Source organism: Penicillium chermesinum (genome assembly GCF_028974085.1).
Source record: "Penicillium chermesinum strain IBT 19713 chromosome Unknown utg000006l:1.0-2335141.0:1.0-2336784.0, whole genome shotgun sequence".
NCBI lineage: Eukaryota > Fungi > Ascomycota > Eurotiomycetes > Eurotiales > Aspergillaceae > Penicillium > Penicillium chermesinum.
In genome coordinates, this window is record NW_026695316.1 from 555,606 (window position 1) to 570,534 (window position 14,929).

Consider the following 14,929-nt stretch of genomic DNA (forward strand, 5'->3'; position numbering starts at 1 on the left):
TGAACGCGATTGGGTCCTTTTCTTGTGCGTAGCGGGGAGAGAGCGTGTGTTCACTGGCAGGACGCCGTTCCCAATTCCGGCTGGGAGGGGCGTAATGCAGGCGAGTTTCGCGGTATAGTATGGGAGTTGAGCTTGATGAAGCTAGACTAGCAGATTCAATTGAGGAATGCGATCAATGGCTGATAATCCGACTGCGGAGTCAAGTACGCCTAAGATCGGAGGGCACTTGCTGGCATGGTGAGAGTATACTAAGGCCAATAAGGCAGTGGTATCGAAATCGGAAGGCAGCGGGCCCAATGAACTGAAGGGCAGAACCCAAGAATTGGAAGCAGCAGGAAGAACCAGAAGCCAACGCCAAGCGTTGTATGGAAAAGGCAAGGTTGAAGAGACGAGGAGACTTGAGGGCGGCGATGACGATATGGGGAATTTCGTGGACCCGCCCGCACTCCTGCTGGGCCATCATCGCCCCAGGGCTGCATCAAACACGAACTGCGCAAACGAGTCGCAACTGCCCAGCATGGCCTCCAAAAAAGCTCGCCGTAACAACAATCACTCCAACAACCACAACCACACCGACTACGAGTCTGACACAGCGTACATCTCGGACATGCCAACACAGCCCGCGCCCAAGTTGCGGTCCAATGAAGAGCTCAACCTCTCGGTTCTGCGCCGCCACAACCCCTCGATTACCAACGTCCTCTCGCTCGCGAACTATGCCGTGATCTATATCTTTAGCCCCAGCACGCGCTCCTGGGAGAAAACGGGAATCGAGGGCTCATTGTTCGTGTGCGCGCTGGAACCCGGCAGTCTTGGCGAAGAAAGATACTCAGCTTTCGTGCTGAACCGCCGCGGGCTCGAAAACTTCGACCTGCAGCTCTTAGACCGCGAGAACGTGGAACTGACCGAGGAATATGTCATCCTGAAAGACGACGACAGTGCGAACCAAGGGAGTACGCCAGCAAACCCAGGCAGCACTCGCATCTACGGTATCTGGATTTACTCGGAGCCGCCGCCCAACTCCACCGCCGAAATGCGTACCATCAACGCCAACCTCATTCTCGAATGCGCCACCCGCGCGGGAGAAAGTGCGAAGCTCGCAAAGCAACATGCCGAAGCTATGGGCCAGTCGAGTCTGCATTCTGCGGCCACCGCTGCAGATACACAAGCGCCACCGGAAGAGGTGCAATCGAGCGTTCCGATGGGTCGAACGATATCATTGAAGGATCTTTTCGGGCAGCAGCGGGCTCAGGATGATGGGTTTACCGTGCACGCGCACAATGAACCCCCACAGCAGCCACCACCTCCGCCCCAACCGCATATCCAGCCCCAGGTGCAACATCAACAGGGCTCAGACGTGCTCGGCGATTTATTCCGCCGCGCAGGCCTCTTCCCTGGACAGCAGCAGTAAATGGCGTTCGGTATGATTCCAACATTTGATCTTTGCGAAGACTTCATGGGCGGCGTATGACTTATGGTCTTGATTTGTACGGCATTTACTTATTCACCCCTAATGAAGTGCATGGAATGGGTGGCATGAGTCGCTTGCGATACCCGTTGAACTTGGTGCATCAACCCATCGTCTCATTCTTATACGGTAGCTTCTATACTCTAGATTATTTCTTTAACACAACGGTAACCAATGCAATGCATACGCCAGGCCTCAATTCGGGCCTATATCCCGTATCATCTGGGCAACCTTTCTCGCCATCACCTCATTATGCCCTGTACGCAATTAGTCTCAACGCCAGCCCATTTTGATCGAAAAAAGAACTTACTTAGACAAAACGCATGGGGCAGTCCTTCTTCGCAAACGAACATCTTCGGCCCTAGCCCCTCACGCCCTCGAAGCTCGATAATCTCGTCCCTTGTCTTTTCAGCAACCCAATGGTCGTTCCGCCCAAAATAGAAGAACATCTTTTGGATGGGTTCCCGGGCAGCTCCAATGCCCCAGACATCATCGGCCCATTTGTCAGATGTAATAGTGCGCATTTCATCAGCAGCCATATATCTTTACAGATTGTTAGTACTGCCCCCCCATGATAAAGGAGGACAAAACCTACAAAGCTTGTCTCACGCCGCCGGGCTTTTGCAAGAAATCAAACGTGGCATTCAACGCATGTGGCGGGGGGTTCTTCATCACGAGCCGAATAACAGACTTCAGAACAGACGAAGGCAGAAGGAACGTAAGCACACGCGCGAGAAAGCTAACCACAAGGGTGAATTGCGGTATGAGAAATAGCAGCGCCTGCAAGCGTTAGACTCTCGAACACAAACCTCGCTTGAAGTCCACCAAGATAGCGCTTACCGTTAGTTTCCGCCCAGAGGGAGAATGAGCGATATCCTTCACCGTCGGGAATAGCATCACAGCACCAATAATATCATAATCCCCTGCACCGGCGATATCCTTGGTTCCAGGTATCCCGTCACGGTGTCTCCTCAGGACCTCCATAGCAATATACGTGCCGACAGAGTGACCCATGAGAATAACCCTCTGTTTGCCTTGTCCAGCAGTTTTAGAAATGACAGTTGCAAGTCGCTCATGCACGAACCGAATCTGGTCTTCTACATCATACAAAGCATGCTTTAGCCCAGACTTTCTCGGATCCTCATCCACTTCGAATCCTGCAAGACTGCAACCGTAGATCTGGAAAGAGGGTTGGGTGGCATTGAGCTCGGGGTCACCTTGGCCAGCAAGGTTACGGGCCAGGAGAGACAAGAATGGATGGTAGTAGCTGATCAACCCTGGGTTTCCCGTTACAAAGAAGATGGTCGTCTGTGTCTGGTCTTCCGGGCCTGTATAGGTGCAGAAGGTGTCTTTGGTGAGTTGGGGGTCCATAGCTGCCAGTTCAGACGGCCCAGCACTGTGAAGGAATTCTGTGCTATTCGGGAAATTGATTCAATGCAGCCTGGTATCCCCGTGCCTCCCAAGGGGTGATAGCCAATATGCTATTGGAGGGATGGGGCCGCGGTCGAGAACAGGGAAGGCCCACGGCAGGTCACGGTTCCTCGGGTGGATCCCTCAAAAGATCTACGGCCTTACAAACTACACAATCTAAGTATATTTACTCTGGGAAAGATCACCGAAGAATACCACCATAGAATTCAATGGTATTGAAGTAGGTCCTGACTCCACCTCTCCGCTCCCTAGAATTCCCACGAAGACAAGAAATAGAAAAGCCCTGAGGACAGACGCCGTAGAGCGCAATGTACATACACCATCTCATACTCCGCCTCCACGGAAAATAAACACAGGCAAGCAAAGAGTCAAAGCCGCAGCAAGAGACTCGAAGGAAATGAGACAATGGAGGATCGCGAAAGAACAGCAGGCTGAATTGAGTCACAGGAAAGAAAGCAAGGCAGATGCGACAGCTTGCGTTTGGTATCTCGCTCATCAAAATAAGAAAATGAGAATGGGGAAAGGGGGCAGAGCGGGAGGGAGGGAGATGATTGCCGATTGGGGAGATGGTCTCAGCTGGGTCGAATTCACGCCTCATCCTCGCCTTCGTTGCCCTCGCGGTTCTCCTTCTCATTGCTCTCTTCAGGGTTGGGTGTGATAGTAGCGCAGGAGTCATTATCTGTCGTATGTTTGTTGGCCGGCCCCAGGTTGATGGCAATCCTTTTAGGGGCTGTGCCAGCCGTGACACTACCCAATATACTTGCACCCTTTTCTCCCGAGCCAACAGGTCCAATAGACAGGGGTTTCTTCCGGTTCAGAAGACCAGAGCCCTGGGTACTGCTCACCGAGTTTCTACGCTTAGGCCCAGTGGTCAGTTTGGCCAACTCGTCATCATCGTCGTCTTCCTCACGACGACGCTTCTCGCTGAGTCGCTCCAATGGTGGTGTCTGCGCAGTTTGTGTAGGTGGGGTTTTCGGGTTCTCCGCAGATGATTCATCAGTCTGTTTCTCTTCAGATTCATCATCCTCGGGTTTGATATCCATGGCATCTTCGTCATCGTCGTCGTCGGGATAGTCAACAAGCGGCTTGCTCAGAGCACTGGATCCGTTAGGAGCGCCAGCCGCGAGCACTGTGCGGTTTTCTTGGGTCCAGTCATCCTCCTCGTCGGATCCATTGAAGTAGTCCTCCTCGCTGGGGTCGATGTCTTTCACACCCTGCCAGCGTTGGCCATTAAGCGGCATTCTGCGTGGCGTGCTGTCATCTTGACTGAACAGAACCGAGTCTGCCTCTGCTCCATATCCCTGCATTTGTTCGTACCGAATGATCAAGTTCTGGAAGGTGTCGACATAGGTAATATTCTCAAGCTTCTCCCGATATTTCTCTACTATATGCAGAATGAATGGCTTGATGTTTTCCCGTTTGATGAATTCGAAGAGTTCAAGGCAGGCGGAGTTGAGGAGATTGTCACGTGGCATAGTGTCATACACAATGTCAAGCAGTAAGCCAAAGGTGTTGTTGTGGGTCATAAGAGCTTGGTAAAAGGTGTCTTGGAGGCTGGTCAATGTACGAAAGAATTTCAGAGCAACTGGTGAAATGTTAGTCTCCAGCCTGCCCAAGTACTCAGCAGTGATCAATTTACCTAGCTTCAAATGTTTTTGAGGGGCAGTTAGGAGCTGAGCGACCCGGGGAGCAAGAGATTCGCTGTGGATCGCGTTGCGTGTACGGAAGAGATGTTGTCGGACAAAAAAGGTAAGTATATCCACAAGATGTGAGTGCAACGTGACTTCTTGGAACGTCAGGTCATTAACTACAGCAACTGTTAGCGGTCATATAAAAGAACCCCTCGTTAAGACGAATAACTAACGGGTAGCGCGGTTAGCGAGGTGTTTCAGCGGTTGAAAGAGCCGCTTAGAAGATTCATCAAAGTGTTGCTGAACGAATGCATCAGAAAGAAGGTTTGAAGAACGGATTTTGAAGTAGTCGGGGCCAGCCCGAGCAAGAGGATCCTGCAGAGGAATTTGAGGATCAAGCAAGATCTTGATAGCATCAGCAAGCTGTGTTTTGACACCAAGATCGGTCTCTGCGTGGAGCAGATCGATTAAGGTATCTGTAAGAGGTGTCTTTTTCTCGTTGACAGCCTTGAGCATATACCCCCGCATCATCACCGGGTCATGATCAAGCAGAGCCACCAGGATATCAATACCAGTGGTGCGCATAGCCGGGTTTGGGTGCTTGACCGCGAAAGCGATGACTGCGAACAGCCCATGACTGATGAAATTGGCGAAGAGCTGCGCCCGCGAGGGTGCTTGCAAATTCTTCGCAATTGCGGCGCACTGCTGCAAAAATTGTACCGCATCATCCTTGCGCTTTGCATCGGCGTTTCTTGGGTCGAAGACGGAGAAGAGTTCTCGGAGGAATTGAGCGTTTGATTGGATGTGATTGACGATTTCCATCTGGTTGAAGAAGATAAGGGAGTTGAGCACGGAAAATGTCGGATCGTCCAGGATTCGAGCGAGGACCACGTCCTTGAGGTACTGCAGGCGCCATGTGCTTCGGATCTTCCTGCGGATCAGGGGATCTTTAATCGGTACGACTTCTTTGTAGCGTGTTTGGTCTGCAAGGTACTGCCGGTGGTTTGCCTTGTGGGTGGGGAACTCAGGGTCATCTGGAACATTGTAAGCGAGCAGGCCAGCGGTACGACGGAGGTCTTATATTACATTCCAAAGCTCCAACCACCCCCAGAATGATCTGATCAGCAACAACAGTCTCGATGATGGTGTTGTCATTGAGCAGGATCAGCGATTTCATGATGTTGCAAAGACAATGGAGGTCAGCAAGGCTCTCCAGGTCCTCGGCCGTCTCTACCAACGGTACCAGTTTGGCGATGTACTCGTCACGAATGATGAACTTGGAGAGCGCATCGCGACCGGCCTGGGTCATACTCGCGGCTCGTACAATCTGTTCGATCTCCCCCAAATTTGCAAGGTTGGGTGCCGGTAAAACGATGGATTGATAGCTTTCGAGATCGTCGGAGAGAGCATCATCTGCCACGTCACGGGGAAGACACCCCACTGGTTAGGTACACGCGGGGATCATCCTACAGCAGAAGTCATAAGGGACTTACCGGCTGGGGCTAAACTGAGTAATTGTTGCTGGGCAGAATTGACGAAATCCCTGTGGAACGACGATGATCAGCGTCTGGCCACGCGCGCACGCGAGAAAAGAGATAAAATCCGCCTCACCATATCACCGCGCAGCCATCTGCCTCTTGAAAACTCAGCGCCATATCAGTCCCATTCCGTTCGGTCCAGACGATCAGGGTTTCTAAGGGCCACAAGTCAGTAAATGAGACATGACCTCGGTGATACGACTGGGTAGCGATTGTGGGACAGAACCTTGTTGTTTTTGATAGCCATCGTCCTTGGAGATCTGCGTCTTCAGCAATACGCGATTAGGTTCGTCTTCGGATTGGACGTATATTTGGGGGCCCTCCTAAATGAAGCGAAAAAACACGAGTTAATTTTGTGATTCATTTGGCTGTCGGAGAACCCGTTGGGGGGGGGGGCATGCGGAAGTGATGATATGCGCCCGACAACGTCTAAGCGCCCATCGCGGCATTGCGCGAAGGCCAGCGCGACCATCCGGTAGCGCGAAATATCGCGAAAATAGGAAGAGGAGGAGGAGGAGCTTACATCGAGCATCTGGCCGGTACAGAAGCCGGTACCGCGATCGAACCAGTCATTATCCCTCAGCTCGTAGACCTTGACTCGTTTGGAACTGTCGGGGGGCTGTAGATCCAGCGCCATGGTCTGGCGAGAGGTTACACGTCACTCCAGCCTCCAGGGTGAACGCGCGCCGATGGTGATACCCAGGAAATGGTGAGGTCGGAGGTTGGGGGCAGGAGAGGTAAGGAAGGTGGAGATGGGAAGACTCTGAGCGGAGGGATGACGATCCAAGGGTCAAACTCTGGACGGGATGGGCTGGAGGAGCCCCACCTGACGCCTCGACCAGGATAATCTACTTCGGAGAGTTCGGTAGCTACTACGGAGTATCCGATTTAGATTTCTGCTCAAGTATTGAGGCTGGAAATTGGAGAGAAAGCGGGGGGGTCTTCAGGTTCTTCAGGTTCGCTCTGGTCAGGCGGCAAGACAGGTGGGTTTATTTCTCCGCGGTCGCGTGTGCCAGTGGCCTTCCGGGCCTTCCAGAACGCTGCTGCATGTACGGAGTACCTCATCTGCATTCTTCCATCATTGGAAGGGGGAGGGGAACTTGCCCTCTGGGTATTTGCATACACCTTACTTTGTCACGTCTTTGGCCCGGAATACATGAGATCAACCTTTAAGTTACCTGAGATTACCGCTGCGTTAGACATCGTCCCTGGTCGGGTACCTTGAAAATACACGATATGCTCCTCAGGTACGGAATACGGTTCCGTACCGTGAATTTTAACTCCCGCGTCGAAAGCTTCTAAGCTTCCAAGCTTCTTCTACGCTTCGATGATGCGCGGGCCATGCGCTTGATTGAACTTTGTTTTTTGTCTATTTTTCCCTCTGGTGGGTTGCGTTGTTTGCCTTGTGTGAGTCAACCCTGTCTCTCCCTTTGACGGGCGTTGCGCGCCCCGTTTCAATCCCACATTACTGTGTACACCTCCTGGAGCTAGAACGAGTAAAGCGGCTCTACCGTATTTGTGCCGCATCGACATCCTTGCATGTTTGTTCCTTTGCAGGTAGATGATATCTAACAAGAGCTGTATATATTCCATATCATAGTTTACATCCGAAGATCTCATCTCGCTCCACCATGATTGAATTCCGGCAAACCGCCGGCAAACCGCCCATAGGGTCATTTCATAGAGCGCATTAGAGTTGCCTCGCTTCTAGGTTAGTCCTGCGTGCCACATACCAACATAATCTTCATGCACTCGGCCAACCTTCCTTAGCCCTAGATACTGATCCCTTGGTCATTTGCGCCAGCGCTCGAACAAACTTTCCCAGAAAACCACCGCTAAGGCTGATTCAAGGCCGAGAAGTCATTCCGGCATCAGGCCCTATGCAGCAGGAACCCGGGGCCCCGCTACTTCTGTAGTACACCCCCTGCAACTTGAACTTTTCGTGCCTGAAGGAACCTTTCTCCACCATAAACTCAATACAATAGATCTGACGGAATTAAGCCGAGCCCACCCAAGGACCCATGGATTGTGTGATAGACCAGCGCTCTCATGCGCGTGCAGCGGCTCCTCCATGTCCATCGAGTCTCCACCGGCTTCTCTCACGTTTCTTCTCACAGCACGAAACCAGAGCTCCCAAGGCCAAATGCATAATCGCAACCTTCAGTATGCCAGGACCAGGGGAGGGCGTACAATGTCCGCTCTCACTGCAACTTACCAGTCCGGCGGCCGGGCCTGTAATGATCAGAACCCAGCGCACCACGTCCACAGAATATCAACCTCGAAACTCCAGACAACGCGGTTCGTGCCGCCCGCACAGGCCCGCGTGGTCGACTAATGCCATGCAGCAGCCCACCAATTACCGCGGGGCATCTGGCCATCTTGATCCACGGATGGAGTCCAACGGGAAATTTTGCCTTATCGCTTCTAGGCGTTGCCAAATCAGGAATGGTCCGATCCAGGCCTCAGCGCCGGTTATTTTTTCTTTTCTTCAAGCGATGTTTTTCGTGGTTCTTCCTGCTTTGCTTTTCCTCGGGTCCTGCGCAGTAACACGGGCGACTTCTGGGAGTTTTGCGCTCGTTGGTGTTCTATAAAGCTCCCCTTTTTTGCTCTTTAGGCGTGGGTTTTAGGACCCTCGACCGCAACCGGTACCGATCAGCGACGCATCCACTGCAGCTTTGGAACCCCGCTTCTTGTCTTTTGCTTTTGTCGACCACTATGTCTGACCTGAGAGACCTTCCAGGCCACCAGAATGGCTCTGGCGACAATATCGAATCGACGCAGCGAAAGAACGGGATTGTGGAGGTAGTGCAGAATCCGGGCGATGCTGAGAGCCAGGCGCAGGCGCCGGCGGACGAGGTCGATAATGAAAAGAAGGGATTCTTTGCTTTCTTCAAGACCAAGGAGTTTTGGATTATTCTATTCCTGGGGTAGGGACATATCGATCCTCTGATCTGATCTGATGCTAATTCCTCTCAGACAATTCCTTGCCATCGCCAATACCTCGACTAGTACTCTGACAACCCTCCTTACAAACCACAATTGGTCCATCCCAACCTTCCAGACGATTCTGAACTACGCTCTTCTGAACCTCATCTTCACTCCATACACCATCTATTGTTATGGCTTCAAGGGCTGGCTTAAGATGATGCTGCGCGATGGCTGGAAATGTATGGCGTCCTACCAAACGAAAAAAAAAAAAGCACAATTAACGATTTCCAGACATAATCCTTGCATTCTGTGACGTTGAAGGAAACTACTTCATCGTCCTGGCCTACGAGTACACCACCATGCTAAGCGCCCAACTGATTAACTTCTGGGCGATCGTAGTCGTCGTGGTAATCTCCTTCCTCTTCCTCAAGGTCCGCTACCACATCACCCAAATCATCGGCATCATCATCTGCATTGGCGGTATGGGCGTGCTCATCGCCTCGGACCATATCACCGGCACCAACGGCGGGGACGTAAGCAGCGGCAACCAGCTAAAAGGCGACCTCTTCGCGCTCCTCGGCGCCTCCTTCTACGGCCTTACCAATACCGCCGAAGAATATTTCGTCAGCACTCGGCCCGTCTACGAGGTACTGGGCCAGTTATCTTTCTGGGGCATGATCATCGACGGCGTGCAGTCCGCCATCTTCGAGCGCAGCAAATACCACACCTCGACCTGGGACGGGCAGGTGGGCGGGTACCTGGTCGGCTTTACGCTGTGCCTCAGTCTATTCTACTGTCTTGCGCCGCTGCTGTTCCGGCTGTCGAGTGCAGCGTTCTTTAATATCTCCCTGTTGACGATGAATTTCTGGGGCGTGTGTATTGGGGTGACAGTGTTCCACTACCATATACATTGGATGTACCCGATTGCTTTTGTGCTGATTATCATCGGGCAGTTGATCTATTATCTTGGTCGGCGGGCATTGGCTGAGGCGCGGAAGCCGTGGCTGGGGGTCAATCAGGAGCGCGGTGTTGCGGGTATTGCGACGGCGAGGCGCCGCATCGAGCATGTTGTGCCCCATGCAACGGAGGAGCGTGCTGCAAACTCAACGGGTAATAGCACATATATCAGTGCTGGTTCAGATAGAGTGTAGTTTGTGGGTGTATCTACGTTCCGTTGAATTCTGTTGAGGCTGGACTAGGGTTCGATTTTGCGACTGCTGTGTTACACATGTATGGATGGCCTGGCTATTGCTTTAATATGGCGTTGTACGGGTTCAGGGATAGCTGATCTCTACATTCTAAGCGCTACCTTAATGAGAATACGATCATCGCTGTGCATCTATTCAATCTATATCGAGCATTTCGGAAGAACACTTCATAGCCGTACTCAGCCCGTAGCGAATCAGATTATCTTCTATAGTTCCAAATCATATCACAGCCTGGGGCGATTTCTGATCGTGAGACGAATACTAAAGAACAATAGCAGTCACATCAAGAGCTACCAAAGATGAAAAACGACATGAATTCGCCATCCCTAAAATAGACAAGTCAAGTAGACACCGGAGGTGCGAAGATAAGGTGACAAGGATCGAGGTCCAATTCCAAATGTGCAAACCTTGCCCGACCTGCGTAAGTCCGAATAGAGACAGACAAAAAAAATAACAAGAAACAAAGACACCGAGAAATGAGAGTCCCTTCGCACCCTCCAGCAGAAAGCGCCATATTTCCAACCATCCAGGCACCAGATGTTAAAGATGGACACCAGAACAGCCAATATAACCAAGAATAGACAAGAACCAGAGCAACCCCATCATAAAGGATCAAGGACACCGTTAGCCTCCACGGAGGCAATTTTAGATTCCGATCCGGTCCAGACACCAGCGCGACTCCGCGAACCCTAAAAACCCACTGACACCAGCTCGTGAAGCCCACAGGCAGACAAAGCTCGCAAGCAGTAGCCACGGAAACGCAAATATAAGTGAGAGAAAAAGGAAAAAGAACAGATAAGGAAGACAATCCAAGTATCAACCGAAGAAAGACCCACATAAGAAAGCAGGCCCCTGCGCAATCAAGCCATGTATGTACCAAGTCCCGAATATCGCCGCAAAGCCCGATCCTAGCAAACGCCATTGAATAGTCAAATAGGTAGTGAAAAGGGAGTGGGAAAGGAAGAACCCCCTACGAATGCATGCGCCTCTCCGACAACCCCTTTAATGCGGTGAGAAAAACCATCCTGTTCTAGCCCCATACCGAGGCCTGGACACCGAGTCCGCTCTTGGAGCCCCAGACACCGCTGCCGTTGCTCCAGCCTAGACCCACACCAGATGAAGCTTCCTTGGGACCGGCGGCAGCAGCAGCAGTGACGGCTGGGTTAGAGGAAGCGGAAGTGGAGCGTTCATTCGCGACCGCTGCGGCTTCACTGGGCGTGAAACCGAACCCTAGGGGGCGAGGGTAGGGGAGTGGTAGAGCGCTTGTTCAAGGACGGGTTGGCGGCTGGAGCTGAGGTCTGGCCTGGAACTGGGCGAGAGCCAATGGGACCGACAGAGTTCGCGACAGAGCCAGAGCCGATGGGGCCCCCCGTCGACTTTACAGAAGGCTGGCGAGAAGCCGAGTCGGCGGCGGTGGGCGACGAGGTCGAAGGAACGGGCTGCTCGGGGAAACCGGCGTTAATCGCGGAACTAGGCGAAGAGGTGCTGTTTGCACGAGATGGGGACTGCAAGCCAGATGCACCATCCACAGATGCGCCAGGCTGAGCTAGACCGAAGAGGTCCACGCCTCGCGGAGAGGCTCCGCGGACACCGGCAGAAGATGGAGTCCCGCCAGCCTGGCTTTCGGGTCGCGAGTTGTCGTCTGGCAGAGGGCCTGGAGGGAAGAAAGCAGGACTCTCGTTGCCGTATAGGGCTCGGTGTTGGCGAGCCAGTAAGTCTCGGCGGCTTTCTTCACTCACAGCCGCCGGGCTGACAGAGCGGTCGGACTTGCTTGCGGACATTTCGGCGAGGAGGCCTTTGGAGAGAGAAATCACGTATTAAAAAATGTGCACGTTTTGGAGACAAAAGACGATGCCAAACCGATATAATATACAAGGCCGATGGATACATAGATGCAGAGAAAGGAGAAGAGGGAAAAAAAGGTCGAGGGGGAATATATGACAGGGAATTGAGGACGAGAAGTGAGAAAGGAAAAAAGCACAACGCTACCACGTACTTCGGTTGTACTGCTGCTCTTGATGATAGTTGCGCAGCTCCCGTTCACGCTGAGCTGCCATCCGACGCTTCGCCTGCATCATCTGCTCTACTTCATTCGGGCGACCCTGGGGTCCCGGAGGCCCCTGGGATCCCTGATGGCCCTGGTGGCCCTGGTACCGCTGGGAGGCATAGAAGCCCTGCACGTTGCCGCCGGACGGGTGCATCCGTGAGCCTTCGAACTCGCTGATCGAATGGTGTCGCTGGGGGCCGCCACCCGCCATGCGAGGATCTGCCGCGAATTCGAGTTAGGAGCGCGGACGCCGCATGGACCGAGGGTTTGCCCACGTACCATAGTCGGGGTAGGGCCGACCCATCATCATGGGCATCGAGTCCCGGCGAGGAGCATTCCAAAGCTTCCCGCTCTTGACCAGATTATCAATCGCACGATCAACCTCTGTTATATGTAATCAGCAACCACTCGGTTCAACGATTTATCGAATAGGTTCGAGAAAGAAGGCCATCATTGAGCGGTCCTCGTCCCGGGCATTGTTGAAAGCCACCAGCATTATCCTGAAACATGGGATTCCATTCGGAGGTTGGCTCTGGACGAGGCGAACCGGAACAAATCCGACGAAAGTGGGTGCATACCGTCAAATTGGGAGGAAAAGGCCGGGCTATCCTCGCGCTGGGAGACCGAGCTGGAGCCTGTAGAGACGGAGCGTGAGTATATAGAGATATAAAGTTTTGTTCCATTCTGGGCCGAGTCCACAAAATCCATACCTGATCGAGACGGCGGAACGGGTTGTTCCCAAGAGACCTGGCGCGAGGCAGGAGCCTGCCAACTCTGCGGTTCGTAGTATTGAGACATGGCCGGTTGGGAGGAGAAAAACTTCGTCGAGGGCTGAACGGCGAACGATTCAGGGGGTGGGAACGGCGAAGGAGTTGATCCGTCCGGTAGAGGCGATCTGGTTTGAGATAGAAAAATCGGAGATGAGCCTCAATACCATAACACAGCAGCGCAAGACGTTGGGAACAATCGGCAAAGAGACAAACCCCGCCAAATTCGAGTTATCACAGCCGGTGTCCGTAGGCCAGACTCGAGGAGATACCAGGTGTACACTAGGGAAACGAAGAAAATGGCCGTGGGACCCGCTGTGCCGCACCGCGGGATCGGGGCGGTTTTTTTTTTTGGCGGGTATTTTTTTTTCGCCCACGAGCGAATACCCGAGGGAGCTAAAATGCCAAACAGACACTTACAGGAAAAAGCCTCTAGATGGGAGAAGAGAGAGACTACCACGAGTGAACGAGGCAGGGGATGGATGGAGGTGAGAAGAGAGGGGGAAGGTGAAATTGGAAAAGGAGAGAGGGTCCGTTGGGGGCGTGTGGATTCTGGATTACCTGAGGGTCTCTCCGAGTACAAAAGTAACGAGGGGAAATACTTCCTTTTTCTTCCCAAGCTTATAGAGTAGGACAATCACGGTGATGCGGACTATGGCTTTGGACTATTTTTCTTTTGTCTCTCATATTCGATTTCGGTTATCCCGTCTTCCAGAGAGTCCTTCATAGTCTACCCGACGTGGGGATTGAAAATGTTTACTTTTGTACACATGATTCTCGACTATGGGCGAGAGCGCCGTGCGATGAATTCACGTTGCAGTATTGTACTGTACGCATCCTTAGTACCTTGTAGCGCGGCAATTCCCGGCTAGAGTCAGAACTGGCCTGAACTGGCCTGGCTTGGCCTGACCTGGGCTAACTCTAGGCTGGGTCACCGGAGATTGGACGGGGGCACGGGGCGTGTGCCTAAGCGTCCCCCAAGCTTCAACGTCTGTCTCTGGTGTACTGTTCAGGGCTGGGGTCACGTTCCCTGCTTTTTTATTTATTACTTCTCTTGGCCGCTACAGCCGGGCTGACAAACCTGTTCCCCTCTCCACCGGCCCTAAGGGACTGGAGTGGTGCTCGGATGTAGTCCATGTACGATGATGGCAATGGCAAATGCGTGCATGCAGCCCAAGGTCCACCCTAGATGCACCGATGATATTTTGCCAAAAAGGGCGCCACGCAGCCTCCATCATTCTGGAATATTACAATAGCCTTCGCAGTCCACTCCCCATACAGTGCCATGGTGGTCAAGTCCGAGTCCAATACCGTATGATGTACCGGCTCGCAGACACGCGTAGCGACTAACGCTCAAGATCAGAAGTGGGAACTCGTAAGTGTCGCATAAGCTTACTGCAGAGCACTGCAGGTGCCTTTTCCTGCAGTGCCCCTCATAGAGAACTTGAACGTGAGGGTTGGGGAGGGTGGGGAGAGAAGATGGCTCGGACTGCGACTCTTGATTTCGAGTATGAACACTTGAAGTACCCACTCTGTAGCCCTCGAGGTCGTAACATGCAATAGACAATAGACTCCTTTGGCCTGTGCTTATGGCCAACGCATCGGTCAGTTCAGGAGTGCCAAGTGGATCCGGCGGCCACTCTATTTTATATTCTTCCGCAAGGTCCGCAACCCCTCTCGCCTGGGAGGCCTTTTCATACCCTGGCCCCCGCTGCATCCTGCATGGAAGGGAAAGTACTACGAAAGAACCCAAGTGGCAAGATGGAAGCCTTCGAAGTAGATTACATCCGGAGTAGACTAGTACTGGACTGGTATGGGAACCTTGTGGACCCTCGGGGCAATTGAAGGTGGATGCCACCACCGAGAGGTATAAAGTGAGGCGATTAACTTCCAAGCTTGATCGACTATCTATAG

The 14,929-nt window shown here is 52.7% G+C and overlaps 7 protein-coding genes across 7 annotated transcripts; 3 read left to right on the top strand and 4 right to left on the bottom strand.

Annotated features, from left to right (window-relative positions):
• Window positions 1–517: 517 nt before the first annotated feature.
• Window positions 518–1,408, top strand: N7468_007984 (Dcp1 family protein; the record flags this gene model as incomplete). Its single annotated transcript, XM_058477280.1, has 1 exon — window positions 518–1,408. The coding sequence occupies one exon, from the start codon at window positions 518–520 to the stop codon at window positions 1,406–1,408; it is 891 nt and encodes a 296-aa protein (XP_058327625.1).
• Window positions 1,409–1,660: 252 nt separating this feature from the next.
• N7468_007985 (bifunctional triacylglycerol lipase/ester hydrolase) lies at window positions 1,661–2,836 on the bottom strand (the record flags this gene model as incomplete). Its single annotated transcript, XM_058477281.1, has 4 exons — window positions 1,661–1,722; window positions 1,776–2,008; window positions 2,061–2,245; window positions 2,306–2,836. The coding sequence occupies 4 exons, from the start codon at window positions 2,834–2,836 to the stop codon at window positions 1,661–1,663; spliced, it is 1,011 nt and encodes a 336-aa protein (XP_058327626.1).
• A 647-nt stretch (window positions 2,837–3,483) lies between these two features.
• Window positions 3,484–6,702, bottom strand: N7468_007986 (SMEK family protein; the record flags this gene model as incomplete). The annotated part of the gene is made up of 8 exons (XM_058477282.1): window positions 3,484–4,481; window positions 4,536–4,703; window positions 4,761–5,561; window positions 5,614–5,967; window positions 6,021–6,070; window positions 6,139–6,220; window positions 6,292–6,388; window positions 6,589–6,702. 8 exons carry the CDS (start codon window positions 6,700–6,702, stop codon window positions 3,484–3,486), a joined length of 2,664 nt encoding a protein of 887 aa, XP_058327627.1.
• Window positions 6,703–8,136: 1,434 nt separating this feature from the next.
• N7468_007987 (uncharacterized protein) lies at window positions 8,137–8,400 on the top strand (the record flags this gene model as incomplete). Its single annotated transcript, XM_058477283.1, has 1 exon — window positions 8,137–8,400. The coding sequence occupies one exon, from the start codon at window positions 8,137–8,139 to the stop codon at window positions 8,398–8,400; it is 264 nt and encodes an 87-aa protein (XP_058327628.1).
• A 380-nt stretch (window positions 8,401–8,780) lies between these two features.
• On the top strand, window positions 8,781–10,144 carry N7468_007988 (DUF914 domain membrane protein; the record flags this gene model as incomplete). The annotated part of the gene is made up of 3 exons (XM_058477284.1): window positions 8,781–8,992; window positions 9,042–9,232; window positions 9,285–10,144. 3 exons carry the CDS (start codon window positions 8,781–8,783, stop codon window positions 10,142–10,144), a joined length of 1,263 nt encoding a protein of 420 aa, XP_058327629.1.
• A 1,087-nt stretch (window positions 10,145–11,231) lies between these two features.
• Window positions 11,232–13,046, bottom strand: N7468_007989 (uncharacterized protein; the record flags this gene model as incomplete). The annotated part of the gene is made up of 5 exons (XM_058477285.1): window positions 11,232–11,412; window positions 11,477–11,996; window positions 12,198–12,467; window positions 12,528–12,632; window positions 12,827–13,046. The coding sequence occupies 5 exons, from the start codon at window positions 13,044–13,046 to the stop codon at window positions 11,232–11,234; spliced, it is 1,296 nt and encodes a 431-aa protein (XP_058327630.1).
• A 1,203-nt stretch (window positions 13,047–14,249) lies between these two features.
• Window positions 14,250–14,732, bottom strand: N7468_007990 (uncharacterized protein; the record flags this gene model as incomplete). Its single annotated transcript, XM_058477286.1, has 1 exon — window positions 14,250–14,732. One exon carries the CDS (start codon window positions 14,730–14,732, stop codon window positions 14,250–14,252), a length of 483 nt encoding a protein of 160 aa, XP_058327631.1.
• Window positions 14,733–14,929: the final 197 nt, after the last annotated feature.